The 18858-nt window shown below is 43.7% G+C and overlaps 1 protein-coding gene across 1 annotated transcript in view; it reads left to right on the forward strand.

Moving 5' to 3' along the window:
* LOC124597293 (delta and Notch-like epidermal growth factor-related receptor) overlaps positions 1–18858 on the forward strand; it is a 576119-nt gene that overhangs the window by 549587 nt on the left and 7674 nt on the right. Inside the window, exons 12-13 of the mRNA XM_047135929.1 lie at positions 5635–5744; positions 14573–14581. Of these exons, the coding sequence (XP_046991885.1) occupies positions 5635–5744; positions 14573–14581 (119 nt within the window). The remainder of the gene's footprint in view (positions 1–5634; positions 5745–14572; positions 14582–18858) is intronic.

The raw sequence follows: 18858 nt of genomic DNA on the forward strand, positions 1-18858 counted from the left end.
CTTGAGCAGACCAGCGACATACCTCGCAAGTATACAGGGTGAGTCACCTAACATTACCGCTGGGTATATTACGTAAATCACATCAAATACTGACGAATCGATTCCACAGACCGAACGTGAGGAGAGGGGCTAGTGTAATTGGTTAATACAAACCGTAAAAAAAAAGGCACGGAAGTATGTTTTTTAACACAAACCTACGTTTTTTTAAATGGAACCCCGTTAGTTTTGTTAGCACATCTGAACATATAAACAAATACATAATCAGTGCCGTTTGTTGAATTGTAAAATGTTAATTACATCCGGAGATATTGTAACCTAAAGTTGACGCTTGAGTACCACTCCTCCGCTGTTCGATCGTGTGTATCGGAGAACACCGAATTACGTAGGCATCCAGAGGGAACGGTGATGGACCTCAGGTACAGAAGAGACTGGAACAGCACGTTACGTCCACATGCTAACACCTTTTTATTGGTCTTTTTCACTGACGCACATGCACATTACCATGAGGGATGAGGTACACGTACACACGTGATTTCCGTTTTCAATTACAGAGTGGAATAGAGTGTGTCCCGACATGACAGGCCAATAGATGTTCAATGTGGTGGCCATCATTTGCTGCACACAATTGCAATCTCTGGCGTAATGAACGTCGTACACGCCGCAGTACATCTGGTGTAATGTCGCCGCAGGCTGCCACAATACGTTGTTTCATATCCTCTGGCGTTGCAGGCACATCACGGTACACATTCTCCTTTAACGTACCCCACAGAAAGAAGTCCAGAGGTGTAATATCAGGAGAACGGGCTGGCCAATTTATGCGCCCTATGAAACGCCCGTCGAACATCCTGTCAAGGGTCAGCCTAGTGTTAATTGCGGAATGTGCAGGTGCACCATCATGCTGATACCACATACGTCGACGCTTTTCCAGTGGGACACACTCTATTCCACTTCGTAATTGAAAACGGAAATCACGTGTGTACATTCACCTCACCCCTCATGGTAATGTACATGTGCGTCAGTGAAAAAGACCAATAAAAAGGTGTTAGCATGTGGACGTAATGTGCTGTTCCAGTCTCTTCTGTACCTAAGGTCCATCACCGTTCCCTTTGGACGCCTACGTTATTCGGTGCTCTCTGATACACACGATCGAACAACGGAGGAGTGGTACTCAAGCGTCCACTTTAGGTTAAAATATCTCCGGATGTAATTAACATTTTACAATGCAAGAAACGGCACTGATTGCGTATTTGTTTATATGTTCAGATGTGCTAACAAAACTAACGGGGTTCCATTTTAAAAAAAACGTAGGTTTGTGTTAAAAACATACTTCCGTGCATTTTTTTATGGTTTGTATTAACCAATTACACTAGCCCCTCTCCTCACGTTCGGTCTGTGGAATCCATTCGTCAGTATTTGATGTGGTTTACGAAATATATCCAGCGGTAACGTTAGGTGACTCACCCTGTATATGCGAACCGTACCGTCAAATCAGTAAGTTGAAAGAGGGAGCGTTATTGGCATGTGTAGCATCCATTCGGGAAACTGCTGCTCATGTGGGACGAAGTGTTTGGATAGTGCAACGGGTGTGTGAGCAGAATGGTTCATTGAAGGCCGTAGAACACTACTTGATGACTCAGGTAGCACCACAGACCACCACCCTGAAAAAGTCGATACCTCATACGAAAGGCATTGGGGGACAGATCTGCATCCTTCTCGGCTCTGGCGCAATAGTGGAGCAGAGAAACACATTGTACACAGTCCGGAGTAACCGTCCGTCTCCGTTTATTACGGGAGGGGCTACGCGCGCGTCGTCCACTTCTCTGCCTACCTTTGACGAATGTGCGGAAATGGCGCATGGAACGATGTCACTAGGGACAGGAATGGCAACAGATACTATTTTAGGACGAATCCAGGTCGTGTTTGTTTGTAATTGATTGCCACATCTTGTTTCGCCGCAGGCAGGGGGACCGCCACCAAAGTGGCTGCATTCGCACAAGATATACAACACCAATTCAAGGCTTTATTATGTGGGGTGCTATTGGGTACAACTACAAATTACAGTTGATATGTGTCCAGGACACTGTGACCACTGTGACATACGTGAACGACATCCTGTGACCCGTAGCCATATCCTTTCTTCACCACACCCCAAACGCCATTTTTCAGGAAGACAATGCACGATCACACTTTACTGCACAAACACGAGTCAACTCGGTGTCATAAGATACCAGAGTTTTGCCCTGGCTCTCCAGATCACCAGACTTGTCGCCAGGCGAAAATGTGTGGGATATGGTGAAAAGACAGCTGTACTTTGATCCAGTGCCAACCACCACAGCTGAACTTTGGAACCAGGTGAATGCCGCATGGGTGGCTATACCAAAGGACGCATCGATACCATCACGCAAGGAACAAGTTATATGGGCGCATGGCGAACTCTGTGCCTACTAGGCAACACGACACGTACTGAATTGAGGTCACAAATGCTTAGCATTTTTGCAGAACATACTAACGTACATATCCTGTGAATATGTACGGCCTATCTCTAGTTGTTCAAGGTGTTCTGTTTTTTTTTTCTGAACATGAGTGTACGGCCTAAAAAGCACCAAACGTAAAATGGCTACTGACTACATTTTTTACTGCAAACTTCTCTTAATTGTGTTTTACTTAATTTCGAAATGTGTCAATACCTACATCTACATCTACATGATTACTCTGATATTCACAATAAAGTGCCAGGCAGAGGTTTCAATGAATCACCTTCAATCTGTCTCTCTACCGTTCCACACTCGAATGTCTCGCGCGGGAAGAACCAGCACTTAAATTTTTCTGTGCGAGCGCTGATTTATTTTATCGCGGTGATCATTTCTCCCTATGTAGATGAGTGCCAACAGAATGTTTTCGCAAGCGAAGGAGAAAACTGGTGACTGAAATCTTATGAGAAGATCCCGTCGCAACGAAAAACGCCCCTGTTTTAATGGTTGCCACACCCATTGACATATCATGTCTGTGGCTCTGTCTCCCATATTTCGCGATAATACAAAACGAGGTGTAATTTTTCGGTGTAATCCGCCAGTTCCACCTGCTACCGATCCCACACCGCACAGCAATACTCCAAATTAGGGCGAACAAGCGTGTTGTAGGCAGTGTCTTCAGTAGACCTATTGCACCTTCTGAGTGTTCTGCCAATGAGTCGCAATCTTTCGTTTGCTCACCCACAACATTATCGATGAGATCGTTCCAATCTAGATTATTTGTAATTGTAATCCCTAATTATTTAGTTGAATTTACAGCCTTCAGATTTGTGTGACTTATGGCGTAATCGAAATTTAGCGGATTTCCTTTCGTACTCATGTGAATAACTTCACACTTTCTTTATTCGGGGTCAATTCCACTCTTCGAATCATACAGATATCTTATCTAAATCATTTTGCAATTCGTTTTGATCATCTGATGACTTTAAAAGTCGTTAAATGACAGCATCATCCGCAAACCATCTAAGACGGCAAATCACATTGTCTCCTATGTCGTTATTATAGATCAGGCACAATAGAGGGCCTGGATCACTTCCTTGGGGAACGCCGGATATTACTTCCGTTTTACTCGATGACTTTTCGTCTATTACTACGAACTGTGACCTTTCTGACAGGAAATTACGAATCCAGTTAGAAGAAGCTTGCTGCCGAAACCCTTTTGGAAATCTAAAAATGTGGCATGAATTTGAGATCCCCTGTTGGTAGCACTATTACTTCATTAGTATAGAGAGGTAGTTGAGTTTCACAAGAACGATATTTTCTGAATCCGCGCTGATTATGCGTCAATAATGTTCGAACACAGAACATGTTCGAAAATTCTACTGCAAATCGACGTTAGTGATACGTGCCTGTATTTCAGCCGATTGCTCCTACTTCCCTTTCTGGGTATTGGTGTGATTTGAGGAATTTTCCAGTCTTTAGGTACGGATCTTTCTGTGAGCGAGCGGTTGTATATAATTGCTAAACATGGAGCTATTGTATCAGCATACTCTGAAAGGAACCTGATTGGTATACGATCTGATTGGTATACAATTGCTTTTATTAAGTGATTTAAGCTGCTTTGTTACACCGAGGATATCTACTTCTGTGTTTCTCATCTTGGGATTTGTTCGTGACTGGATATTCAGCTATATTTACTTTCTCTTGTTTGGTGAACCGTGATTAATAACTCTGCTTTAGTGGCACTGTCATCAGTGACTTCACCGTTGTTATCGCGCTATGAAGGTACTGATTGCGATTTGCCACTGGTGTGATTGGTGGGCACTTACGAAAAGAAAACTAGTACATTATGAAGTTGTCGTGTCACAATATCTGATGCCAAAATAATAATTTTTAACCGAATACTTTCCTCAGAATCAAATGAGAACGGCTCCATAACAGAGAACACACCCGAATCCCGAAACAGTGGTTTTTGATTTTTACGCAAAAAGTAAATTTTTTTCTGAGAATTTGATTACAGAGGCGGATGTAGCTTTACTTCATCTACACAAAACGATTTTTGTAGGCAAATGAGATGATTCGCAACTTCTGTCCCTGGGTATTGTGCGATAGAGTTTTGTGGAGAACTCAGCACTCTATGTTGCCCCGCGTGACACAGCAAATAATTGTACTGGTGTGTCGCTATCCTCCTAGTGTGAAGCAGGTAAGTTGTTTCAACTACGTTCCTGCGCCCTACCCTGATGCAGGTTTCTTCTGTGTCGCACCACGAGTCGCATCACGTATTGTGTTGCATATTGCATCACCTCGCTAAGGAACCTACCTTTACGAATATTTTATAAAAGGTAAGGAGCTCGACGGTACCGAATACGCATGGTTTCAGTTTATGTCTTTACTCTTACATGTCTGATTTCAACACTACCACCCAGCTTCATTCCCGAGAGCGTTTCATCAGATGTGTATGCGGAGAAAGCCTGTACTGACAGGGGGATCAGCGCAGCAGTTGCTCATCGGAGCCTCCTGCGAGGCCTACGAGAGAGACAGGCCACGGCGCATACGTCACGAAGGTAGTCCTGCGATTGCTCGCTCGCTCAAATCAGCAGACGAACTACGTTTCTGCACCTGTTAACTCGTAATCAGGCGTGTCTGTACAAACGAAAACTGAATCTTCTACTGGAATCCGCTATTATGGAATCTTACTGTTACTAGTCCTTTAATGATGGAAAGTCCATGTGCCTGCTTATAATTTGTTATGGCTGTACTGGCCTACAATAAAATAAAATCATGCTAAAATGATTGTCAGTTCCATAAGGCACCACATCCAGCATGTAATGAGTACTATTAAGCAGAAGAAACTAAATGCTATAAGAAAGCCGTTATACCATTTTTATCTGGTATTGATATTAAATTAAATATTGCTATAGTCCTGTTAATCAGTAAGACTTCATAATAGCGAATTTCAGTGGAAGATGCAGTTCTAGTTAGTACTTACACGCCCAGCTGCGAGTTAACAGGTTTAGAAACGCATTTTGTCTGCTGAGCTGAGCGAGCGAGCGAGTTCAGGACTACATTCGTGACGTACGCTCCGTGGACTGTCTTGCTCGTGGGCCTCGGCCTCGTGACTGTGACGTCATCACTGTCAGTGGTGGTGTGTTTCGTGTTGCAGGTAGCGGCGTGCCACTGCCGAGTGCACGAGACGTACAAGCGGTGCTTCCTGAACGCGTCGCCGCTGCTGCCCTGCAAGCTCTCCAGGCTGGACGACCCAAAGTCCCCCAGGTCAGTATGCTTGCTCTGACGTACTGTACGGCTATGGTTGTGCACTGTGTAATGAACGGTGGAGGGTGAAGTGTGGGAGCAAGGAGCTACGCGCTGCGTGGGTACGTCAAGTGGAGAAGGCAGCTGTCCAAGGTGTCCATAAAGTGTGGGTACAGAGGGAATTCGAATAAATGACAATAAAACACCTTTCATGGTAATAAATAGTATTTTCAACATAATCTCCGTGCTTTTCAATGCATAATTTGATGCACTCTGCATCAGTAAGGTGAACGTGATGGAATAGGTCTGAATTGCCGTCGGCTTTACCACTCTGATAACGCATTCGTTCAGTTGGTTTAAATTTGTAATATCCATCGAGTAAACATTCTCTTTCAGTAGACATCAGAAAAAGAAGTGAAGGGCCCCACCCTGCTAAAACGAGTCTGGAAATCTCTCACGCAAACGCTCAATTTGAGGCTTCAATTTGTCTTTGTTCAAGTAAGTCTCACCCACTACCTATTTATCAAAGAAGAAAGGTCCTAGCACATGAGCTTTCCAAAAACCACACCACACCCTCATCTTTCGGCAGCCCTGCTATTTGGATGGATTCGTCCAGGATCGATTGCCTTAAGTCCAGTATCGAAGAATTTGTCTGATCATTTCACCATTGACATAAAACACAGCTTCATCACTGAACAACATACAGTAAAATTGATATTTTCATCCAGTTTATCTGTAAACCATTCACACATTCATGCATCTATTGGTGTCATCCTCATTTAAGTGATGCATTATCAGTAACTTGTATTGAAGAAACCTCTTCTCTGCCAGGATTTTGTGTATGGTTGACCTCGGAACATTCAAATCCGTGTATGTCCGACAAAGTGATTTCTTTGGGCTACCATTAAACATGGCCAAAACTGGCTTTTTCGTTTCGCCTGAAGTATTTGGTCATTCCGAACTGGGTTTGTCCAACACACTGCCTGTTTCTTTAAGTTTGGTGGTTAATTAGCCGATGAAGTAAAACAAACAGGTTGAGCTGAAGGTGTCGAAAGTTAAATTCTTCCGCAGTTTTGCAATACGTCCATTCTTCTCGACCACTCAAGAGTACCAACTCTACTTGTTCTTGTTTAAACAGAGCTACCATTCAGTCTAAGAAACAACAAAATTTATTAGAATTATTAAAATTTATTTCATTATTATTTAATTGTTTACTAATATTTATTAACGTTTATAGAATATTGATTAGAATTTATTATAATTCTCTGTGTATCCAGACTTTGTGGACTCCCTGTAGAAGTAAGTGCTGCGATCTGACAAGCGGATTGTACAAAACGTAGCCTCACTGACTTGATTCTTATTAACAGGGTGTGTGGGATAGGACTATGACTTCAACATATGTAGACGGGACGACGCAATTATCATCCGTTTTCGAGAAAAGCGAGTATGAACATTTTAGGTGTGCTTATACACACGGCCGCAAAAAATGCAGCGCCCTCAAAGACTGTGCTTAGTGCTACCGAGGCATAATAAAAGTATCTGCTTACTGAGGGGCTGCAATGTTAGTGATTCATTTGTCACAATCTTCAGCGATAAGAAGACGCAATGGAGGCATGACTGTGCACCCTCTTTTTTGATTCTGCAGTAACTAACTATGGTGAGTTTCGAGGAGAACAGTGGTCGCAAGATTCCCGAGTACGTACTCCCGTTGAAAAACTTCACCCATGTGAACAGGGTCGCAATTTGGTCCTGTGGAAGCCTGGTGGACGTATCGACCTATTGCTGCACGCCTTGGGCACACTGTATGAGCACAGAGCTGCAGAACTAAGACCACGTGTGGCCAGGCTACTACTGACACTACGACACCGTCAAGACTGGCTGGTGTCGTGAAAGAGTCGACTGGACAGTAGAATGACGCTCTGTTGTCTGCAGTGATGAGAGATGGTAGCGACCTATTCCGGAGTGTATTCGCCAATGATATACATGTCGCACTCCAAGTTTCGTGATGTGGGTGCCCATGAGTTACAACTCGAGGTCACATTTGGTATTTCTGCAGGGTTAGAGTAACCAGTGGCCGCCGCACTGCACGAGCTGTTATTGCCGTGGTGCCGCCTTTTATTTGACAGGAAGGTGATGTGCGTTTTCAGCAGGACAGTGCACGTCCACATACGGCTGGTGCGACACAGTGGGCTCTTCGTGGTGCAAAACAACTGCCCTGGCCAGCAAGATCACCAAATCTCTCGCCAAGTGAACACACATGGGATGTAGTGAAGCGGGAACTTACTCGTTCTCCAGAGCCTGTGAGAACCACGGCCGCCTTGCAACTAAAGGTGGAAGGTGGTTGCGGCGGTCTACCGCAGGCATCTGTACCAACGTTTACATGCGAGAATACACACCAAAGTTGCCAGTGGAGGGATGATTCATTGGGGACTGATGGGACTGTTTGGGTACCATTCACCGTGAAGAATGTTTCATTTGTGTGATTTTGTTATGATAAACTCCTACGAGTATGAATTATCTGTCACCTCACTTGTCAATAAAATTTCCTCTTTCTTGTGGCATTTTTTTTTCAGCAACATACTTTGTATGGTCGCCAGTATTGAGGGAAACCGCAGCCAAGAGAGGAAGCCCTCAGTTTGATACGTGCGATGTCTCTAGATCTAATCCCAGCCAGTATTTGTTTTTCATTTCTACGAAATTCTAACGGATTTATAACGACTGTGCAAATTATTGGTATTATCGAGAAATTTACTATTTTCGTTATGTTAACTCTGGAAAGTCAGATTTTTCTCTAGAAATTATGAAGATAGTTTTGCATTGTTAACGTATTCCAACAGGTTCATTCCAACTTACATCATGAGCACGTTTTCCCGGTGTCCGTGCAGGTATTGTACGAATTACAATACCCATTTTCCCCGTATTCCTGCACGTAGTTTGGACTCACCAGAAACAGCTGCACCTGCACAAGCGACTTTTGGCTGCGGGAGGGTCTTCCGACATTGTTTCACGACTTTCAATCACCTTTCTAACGTCGAAATGGCAGGTATTTAGAGAACTGTTCGTGGAATATAAAAACAATTACAATCGCTTAGTAGTGGAAGGGCGTGTGGACCAGATGAAATACCTATAAGATTGGACAAAGATTATCCGAAACAACTTGCTCTCTTTCTAGCAGTAATTTATCGTACATGGCTTGATCAGTGTATGGTACCTAGAGACTGGAAGAAAGCGCAAGTCATTCCGGTTTTTAAGAAGGTCCGTAGGCGATAAATTAACTTTTTATACCTTCATGTAGAACTTTATAATACTTACGCCAGTAACTGTAACACTTTCTTTATTTCACGATTGCAATTTCGGCTTTCGGAAATTATCAAGTGCAGATTTTTGTTGCTTTAAGGTAGTCACATATCATGTGACTAGTGATGGGCTAACGAACAAGAGTGTTTACAGACTATGTTGTTTTATGACATATGGATATGTGTGCTCGCAATATCTAACAGCGCCACGAATGTGTTTAATAGTAATGCCAACGAGATATAAAAATGTTAGCTTATTTTAAGTTGACATTACTTAAAGCAACAAAAATCTGCACTTGAATATGTAACAGCGTCACGAATGTAATTATAGAAATGACAACAAGATATAATATGAAAGCTCATTTTAAGTTTACATGGCTTAAAGCCACAAAAATCTGCACTTGATAGTGACCGAAATTTCAATAGTGAAATAAAGTAAGTGTTACAGTCACTGGTGTAAATAAGATGTATTTTATAAAGTCCATAGGAGAGGTGCACACAATTACAGACCTATATCGTTGATGTCAGTCTGATGTAGAATTATGGAACATGATCTATGCTCAAGAATTACGCTGTGTTTGGAGAATGAAAACCAACTCTATAAAAATCAACATGGATTCCGCAAACAAAGATCCTGCGAAACTCAGGTCACTCTTTTTCTCAATGAGATTCACAGCACCGTGTACGACGGCGCTCAGGTTGATGCCGTGTTTCTTGACTTCAGAAAGACAGTTGACTCCGTCCCGCACCGCGTTTAGTGGAACAAATACAAGCATATCGAGTATCGGAGTGGATTTGTCTCCAGATTCAAGACTTCTTTCCAGATAGACCTCAACACGTCGCTCCTGACGGAACAAAATCGATAGATGTGAAGTGGAAGTGTGATAGGACCGTTACTGTTTACAGTTTATATAAATGATCTAGTTGAAAGCAGTGGGAACTCTTTAACACTGTTCACAGGTGATGTGGTTGTCTACAACAAAGTGGTAACGCCAGAAGATAGTAACGATTTGCAGAATGACCCCCAGGGAATCCATGAATGGTGCAGGCTCTGGCAGTTGACCCTGAACGTAAATAAATGTTACATATTGCGCATACATTGGAAAAGAAATCCACTGCTGTACAGCTGGACTGTTGATGACAAACAACTGGAGACAGCGCCTGATGTAAAATATCCAGGCGTAACTACCCAGAGCGACCTTAAATGGAATGACCATATAAAACAGATAATGGGAAAAGCAGACACCAGACTCAGATTCGTAGGGAGAATCTTAAGGAAATGTAAGTCATTCAGGAAGTAAGTGGCTTATAAGGTGATTGTTTGACAGATTCTTGGGTATTGTTCATCTATCTGGTTCGAAGAGCGGCGCTTTTCGTCACGTGACCCTTTAGCCGGTGTGAGAGCTTTACGGAGATGCTCAACGTACTACATTGGCAGACGTTACAAGAGAGGTGTCATGGACCACAGAGAGGTTTACTATTGAAATTTTGAGAGAGCACTTTCCGGGAAAAGTCGGACAGCTTATAACTCCACCCCGCATACCTCTCGGGTAATGACCACGAGGAGAAAATTCGACAAATTAGATCCAATACAGAGGCTTACCGACAATCATTCTACCCACGTACTATTCGCGAGTGAAACAGGATTGCAGGGGTCAGTCAGTGGTACAAAAGTACTCTACCCCACACGCCATTGCGTGGCTTGCGGAGTATGTTGTAGGTGTAGATGTAGAAATGAATAGCGTTCCCAAACCCGGTGCGTACTTCATTCATATGTTAGCCCCCGAATTAGTTACCTGCCAATGCGGCAAGATGTCTGATTTTACTAGTAAATGTAGGATCTGTATGATACTTCGTCATCAAGAGAAAGTAAGCATGACTGTGAAGCCGATCTGCTTTACAGGGAAGTTTCAAAACTGCAATTGAAAACGTCATTCCTGTGTAGGGAACAGCTCTTTCTCCAAAACAATGTTGTTACTTCGAATTCGTTTGAAGTAGCATAAGAACACATGGAAATTGGAGAAGAAATGTTTCGCAGCACTTTTGAAATGCTAGCGGCGAAACAACGAGAGCATTGCCCTCCAAGAAATCGACGAAGAAGGAATTAACCGAAGGAACGGCTTCATCTACATCAGACGATTGCGAGCCCGAAGACAAAATAGGAGAACATGGAAAGCGGTTTTTGGCTAGATTACAAGATTACGCTCGTTAAACTGGTGAGAGAGCATCCAGCATGGTGTTCGATAATTTGCAGACGTAAGAGAAATAATTGAAGTGCAACCCGCTTTTATTGTTAAAACCATTCAACAGTCAAGATCGCATAAAATATTTCTTTATTAAGGACAACCAGTTTCAACAGAATTTGCTCTCAGCTTCAGGTCTTATCATATTTTTGCTGCAATACATGTTCATTTTACGCTGAGCCTCACGAATAGTACGTCAAATGGATATGAGCACATTATAATGGTTTGTCTTCGCTAAAATGTTTTCAAGTGTTTCAGCGAAAACAAACCTTTTGTATCCACTACACATCTGGCACGTCAGCTTCTTTGTAAAACGAACATGTTTTACAACAAAAACATTTTAAAACATGAAGATGACAGCAAAGTGTGTTGAAACCGGTTATCTTGAATAAAAAAATATTTTATGCGATCTTGGCTGTTGAATGGTTTTCAACGTAATGGATATGCTGTTAGAATAATGTGAAAAAAAAAACAAAAAAACCGGCAGCGACATTCGGACGAGGGACTTAGCGGTTAAGAAAGTTGGTTGGTTGGTTTTGGGGAAGGAGACCAGACAGCGTGGTCATCGGTCTCATCGGATTAGGGAAGGATTGGGAAGGAAGTCGGCCGTGCCCTTTCAGAGGAACCATCCCGGCATTTGCCTGGAGTGATTTAGGGAAATCACGGAAAACCTAAATCAGGATGGCCGGACGCGGGATTGAACCGTCGTCCTCCCGAATGCGAGTCCAGTGTCTAACCACTGCGCCACCCCGCTCGGTGGTTAAGAAAGTAAATGCGTACTCGCTCGGCTGCCGACTCTTTCAACGCTAGCTGATCTTACAAAATTTATAAGTACGCTTAAAAATTTTACAACTCTATTTCCACAAAAACGAATGAGAGTTGTGTGCTTAGGTTCACATATGTTGAAGTCCTAGCCGTGGCCTACACACCCTGTCAATATGGATCAAATCGGCGAGAGAATTTCGTACTGTCCCCTTTCGATTGCGATTTGAGATAGGGATTCTGATGAGCTAGGATTTCGTTGGATGCGTGGGAATGGACGTCAAAACCGACGTTTACAAGGAGACTCTAAGTTGCGAAACTAAGTTTAGAAACTGCGCTGACAGCATCCGCTGTGCGCAGTTACGAAAGTCGTTGACGAAACGATTCAATTTCGGGTCTTTCCAGCTTCTAAGACTAGGTTAAGTGGAGATTCAACACGCGCTACATAAAGTGGGAAAACTGAGAAAATTGTTCCTTCATGGACAGTTGTGCGTTCTAATAGGTGTATGCAGGGCGTTAGTTGATAAGCATTATCAGAATAAAGTGCGACGAAATACTGCAATTGGGAGAGCTGTTAGTGATACGAACGATGGGGGACTGACAATGTTTGATTTAGTAACCACAGTACATTACCGAAAGTTTCATTTCTGTTAGGGCGATGGTGTTCCGGCAATCAAAAAATGTCGAAACTGAATCGCATGTTAATGCCACCGGGTAGACAGCCAGTAAGCGATTTATGAAAGTAGTTTCAAAGCACTAATTTCAAGAAACGAGTTTCGCATCTTAATGTCTCCGTGTGAACCAGGTTTTATGCTGTAGTTGCTCCCTTGCGTAGCTGATTGCAGAGATTGTTAATGTGATGTTGCCCACGAAAGTTGAATAAATGAGGTCGTGGTAGCCATCAAATATAGGTGGTATAGCGAAACGAATTCAATTGTCATCTGATTGTGTAAAACATAGAGACTATGGAGGGACAATAAACGGTATCTTTGTCTTCAACGTTTGTATTATTCTGGGCAAAAAGTATAAGGAAAAGTTAAGAAGAAACTCCATGAGGCTGTTGCTGACAGTAAGCGGAACGACACACTTTCCCTCAAGTTCAATCTGGGAATGGACTGTGGGTCTACATTGGAGATTTTATTACACTTCATTACGTATACTTACTTACTTACTTATTAGATTGGCCATGGTAACTGCACTCCGTCTTAAGCTTCGGCAATCAGCCTACTCCATCTTCCTCTGTCCATTTATTCTTCTTCTCCAACGTGTCGCACCGTCTTCATTTCCTCTCCGATCCTGTCAATCCAGGTCAGCCTTGGTCTTCTCTTTCGTCTGTTTCCCCTGATGTCTTCTTCCAGCACCTCTCTGCTGATCTGGCCTTTTCGACACATTGCGTGCCCATAATACTTCTCTTCTCCTCTCTTCAGTCACAGCCATAATGTCTAGTGATTTGTTCTTCACTAGTTCAAAAATCTGTCTCAGAAGAGCATTTTCAATTGTCAGGAAAGTTATTTCCTTCTTTCTTTTTTTCTTTTTGGTCCGAGTGCAGGTCTGTGCTCCGTATGGGAAAACTGGTTGTATTAAAGTAGATCCTCATCTTCGTGGACCTCGACTGAAGCTGGGAACTGTGCAGGCTTTCGGGCTGTAGACCTTGACCTGCTTCCTGCTTGAACTCTTGAATTTCCTGATTATCTCGTTCCTTTGACTGAGTACTGCCGAACTGTTAGACTGCTCGTATTTTATAACATACCACTGGCTGTTACATCGACATTGAAGGTACATATAGTTTACCATTATTTATGACCTGTTGAAGATGGAGCATATGAGCATAGAAACTCGTTACTGCAACTTGCGGCTGTGCCTTTAACGATTGTTCGTGATATAGCACGATGTACTGAGTTAAAAGTCGGAATAGCATATATAGATAAATGTTCCGTAAAAGGTATCGTCCTAAGTGGGAGGAATTCAACGCTGCTTATAGAAACGGAAGAGATACTGATTTGCTGAAGACACTGAGAAATGACCACAGCTTTCATCAAAGAATTATTGGGAAAGTATTTGAGGACGTGGTGTTGAAGCACAAGGATTATCCTCCGCCGAGCTCCAGTACCGAAAGTCCCACAATATCAGCTGATAACGGATAGGACCTCTTGCAGTCGTAATGGTATATTCAGCTGTCACAATAAACGAGTCTTGGGTGAAACTTCCTGGCAGATTAAAACTGTGCCGGACCGAGACTCGAACTCGGGACCTTTTCCCTTCGCGGGGAAGTGCTCTACCATCTGAGCTACCCAAGCACGACTCACGCCCCATCCTCACAGCCTTACTTCTGCCAGTATCTCGTCTCCTACCTTCCAAACTTTACAGAAGCTCTCCTGCGAACCTTGCAGAACTAGCACTCTTGAAAGAAAGGATATTGCGGAGACATGGCTTAGCCACAACATGGGGGATGTTTCCTGTGAAATGAGTGAAAATCTCATTCTGGAAACATCCCCCAGGCTGTGGCTAAGCCATGTCTTCGCAATATCCTTCGTTTCAAGAGTGCTAGTTCTTCAAGGTTCGCAGGAGAGCTTCTGTTATGTTTGGAAGGTAGGAGACGAGGTACTGGCAGAAGTAAAGCTGTGAGGACGGGGCGTGAGTCATGCTTGGGTAGCTCAGATGGTAGAGCACTTGCCCGCGAAAGGCAAAGGTCCCGAGTTCGAGTCTCGGTTCGGCACACAGTTTTAATCTGCCAGGAGGTTTCTTATCAGCGCACACTCCGCTGCATAGCGAAAATCTCATTCTGGAAGTCTGGGGTGATTTACCCTTTCACTGCTTACCGGGGTAGGCATAAATACTGAAACAACAAACGCACATTACGATATATAATACGATATAGGAGACTCGATCACTTCCGAAACAGCTTCCACTCGTCTCGGAACGGATAAATGTAGATCCTATGTGGTTTTCCAGGGACTGTTACACAACTCTTCCGGCAAAATACTTGCCAGTTCAGGTAATGGTGATGGAGGTACGTACCTTCCCCTGTTAACCATGGTGGCCAGTGAAAATGCGACAAATCATCCCCATGCTCACAAAATCAGTCCTGAAGACTCGATGCTTGGGAACAAAGGTCCTGTTGTCACGGAAGGCCGCATCATCATTGCGGAGCAAACAAGGTACCACGGGATGGACCTGGTCAGTCAAAGTGGTCACGTGATACTCGGCATTGTCACTACCTTGCAGAGTAACAATGGGGCCGATGGAATACTACGATATGACTGCCAATTAGTCACCGAACCATTGCTACGTTTCACTCTTGGGACATCGACTCGGCCACAAGTTGGCAATAGGGTGAAAGAAGATCAGCTGTCCAAATGGCATTCTTGCAGTGCTCGATAGTCCAGGTTGGCTTCGGTACCACGTTTCCCGTTACGAGAATTTGCCTCAATGAAGTGTGGTTTTTCAGTTCCAGGTCATCCACCAATTACAAGTTTATCAGACCCCACCTCGTGTTGTTTTGATGCTGACAGGTTTCTCGAGTACGACATTCAGTTGTGCACTGACGTCTTCTACTGTCGACTTCATATGTTTCGTCACAATCCTCTTCAGTGACCGTTTGTCACGATCACTCAGCACACACACACTTTCGTCAGCATTGCGACTTAGCGGATGATGTTTTTCCATTTCCCTGTATGCGGTATAAATATTCGATACAGTGCCTCTTGAAATACCAAACACTTTGGCTTCTTTTTTTACTGAAGCACGCACCATACGAGCACCAACATTTTTCCCACGTTAGAATTTACTTAGCTCTGACATAACGCAGTCGCAACTATATACACTACTGGCCATTAAAATTGGTACACCACGAAATGACGTGCTACAGACGCGAAATTTAACCGACAGGAAGAATATGCTGTGATATGCAAATGGTTAGCTTTTCAGAGCATTCATACAAGGTTTCCACCGGTGGCGACACCTACAACGTGCTGACATGAGGAAAGTTTCCAACCGATTTCTCATACACACACAGCAGTTGACCAGTGTTGCCTGGTGAAACGTTGTTGTGATGCCTCGTGTAAGGAGAAGAAATGAGTACCATCACGTTTCCGACTTTGATAAAGGTCGGATTGTAGCCTATCGTGATTGCGGTTTATCGTATCGCGACATTGCTGCTCGCGTTGGTCGAGATCCAATGACTGTTAGCAGAATGTGGAATCGGTGGGTTCAGGAGGGTAATACGGAACGCAGTGCTGGATCCCAACGGCCTCGTATCACTAGCAGTCGAGATGACAGGCATCTTATCCGCATGGCTGTAACGGATCGTGCAGCCACGTCTCGATCCCTGAGTCAATAGATGGGGACGTTTGCAAGACAACAACCATCTGCACGAACAGTTCGACGACGTTTGCAGCAGCATGGACTATCAGCTCGGAGACCACGGCTGCGGTTACTTTTGGCGCTGCATCACAGACAGGAGCGCCTGCGATGGTGTACTCAAATGGTTCAACTGGCTCTGAGTACTATGGGACTTACATCTCAGGTCATCAGTCCCCTAGAACTTAGAACTACTTAAACCTAACTAACCTAAGGACATCACACACATCCATGCCCGAGGCAGGATTCGAACCTGTGACCGTAGTGGTCGCGCGGTTCCAGACTGAAGCGCCTAGAACCGCCCGGCCACCAGCGGCCGGCGATGGTGTACTCAACGACGAACTTGGGTGCACGTATGGCAAAACGTCATTTTTTCGGATGAATCCTGTTTACAGCATCATGATGGTCGCATCCATGTTTGGCGACATCGCTTTAAACGCACATTGGAAGCGTCTATTCGTCATCGCCATACTGGCGTATCACCCGGCGTGATGGTATGGGATGCCATTGGTTACAGTCTCGGTCACCCCTTGTTCGCGCTGACGGCGCTTTGAACAGTGGACGTGACATTTCAGATGTGTTACGACCCGTGGCTCTACTTTTAATTCGATCCTCACGAAACCCTTTATTTCAGTGGGATAATGCACGACCGCATGTTGCAGGTCCTGTACGGGCCTTTATGGATACAGAAAATGTTGGACTGCTGCCCTGGCCAGCACATTCTCCAGATTCTCACCAATTGAAAACGTTTGGTCAATGGTGGCCGAGCAACTGGACCGTCACAATACGCCAGTCATTACTCTTGATGAACTGTGGTATCGTGTTGAAGCTGCACTTGTACACGTCATCCAAGCTCAGCTTGACTCAAGGCCCAGGCGTATCAAGGCCCTTATTACGGCCAGAGGAGGTTGTTCTGGGTAGTGATTTCTCAAGATCTATGCACCCAAATTGCGTGAAAATGTAATCACATGTCAGTTCTAGTATAATATATTTGTCCAATGAATACCTCGTTTATCATCTGCATTTCTTCTTGGTGTACCACTTTTAATGGCCAGTAGTGTAGAAAGCTTTTATGGCCACAAGCGACACTTGCATCGACTGAGGACATTCGTGGTCAAATACAACAGCGCAACCTGCAGGGCTCTCTAGCATCTGCATTTACGTTCAAGTATGAATTTCTGACGATGTGTCCAACCCCTGTATGTCTGCCACGATTGGTTATCAGAGAACTGGTGAGTATTTACTTCATGTTATTGCTATGTTTCACTGTCGTAAAGGGAAACGTACTTTTCGTTAAAGAATACTCATAAATCTTATTTCACCGGTTGGTTGTGCTCTCTTCTTGTTACATTGCTAAACCTCCGCTCCTTATTGTCATACTGAGTCGGTTCGCGCCAGCAGATATCAAACCAATCAGCAGATTTGTAAAAAGGTCTACTGTCGCGTCTCCATGGATAATGCGGGTCAATGAATTCCATGCCCGTATTGATGTTCACCTCGTCAGAAGTGGTGGCCATACTGAGCACCTGTAACGTAGGTTAAGATGCTCAATCAACTGATATGTGGGTAATTTTTTTGTGTATCTTGTTTTTGCGCAGGTACATATGAAAAATTAGATGTGAAAATTACCGAACAATCAGTTTAATGAGTCACAGCTGCAAAATACTAACACGAATTCTTTACAGACGAATGGAAAAACTAGCAGAAGCCGACCTCGGGGAAGATCAGTTTCGATTCCGTAGAAACACTGGAACACGTGAGGCAATACTGACCTTACGACTTATCTTAGAAGAAAGATTAAGGAAAGGCAAACCTACGTTTCTAGCATTTGTAGACTTAGAGAAAGCTTTTGACAATGTTGACTGGAATACTCTCTTTGAAATTCTAAAGGTGGCAGGGGTAAAATACAGGGAGCGAAAGGCTATTTACAATTTGTACAGAAACCAGATGGCAGTTATAAGAGTCGAGGGACATGAAAGGGAAGCAGTGGTTGGGAAGGGAGTGAGACAGGGTTGTAGCCTCTCCCCGATGTTATTCAATCTGTATATTGAGCAAGCAGTAAAGGAAACAAAAGAAAAATTCGGAGTAGGTATTAAAATCCATGGAGAAGAAATGAAAACTTTGAGGTTCGCCGATGACATCGTAATTCTGTCAGAGACAGCAAAGGACTTGGAAGAGCAGTTGAATGGAATGGACAGTGTCTTGAAAGGAGGATATAAGATGAACATCAACAAAAGCAAAACGAGGATAATGGAATGTAGTCGAATTAAGTCAGGTGATGCTGAGGGAATTAGATTAGGAAATGAGACACTTAAAGTAGTAAAGGAGTTTTCCTATTTGGGGAGCAAAATAACTGATGATGGTCGAAGTAGAGAGGATATAAAATGTAGACTGGCAATGGCAAGGAAAGTGTTTCTGAAGAAGAGAAATTTGTTGACATCTAGTATAGATTTAAGTGTCAGGAAGTCGTTTCTG

The sequence above is a fragment of the Schistocerca americana genome, chromosome 1, assembly GCF_021461395.2.
Source record: "Schistocerca americana isolate TAMUIC-IGC-003095 chromosome 1, iqSchAmer2.1, whole genome shotgun sequence".
NCBI lineage: Eukaryota > Metazoa > Arthropoda > Insecta > Orthoptera > Acrididae > Schistocerca > Schistocerca americana.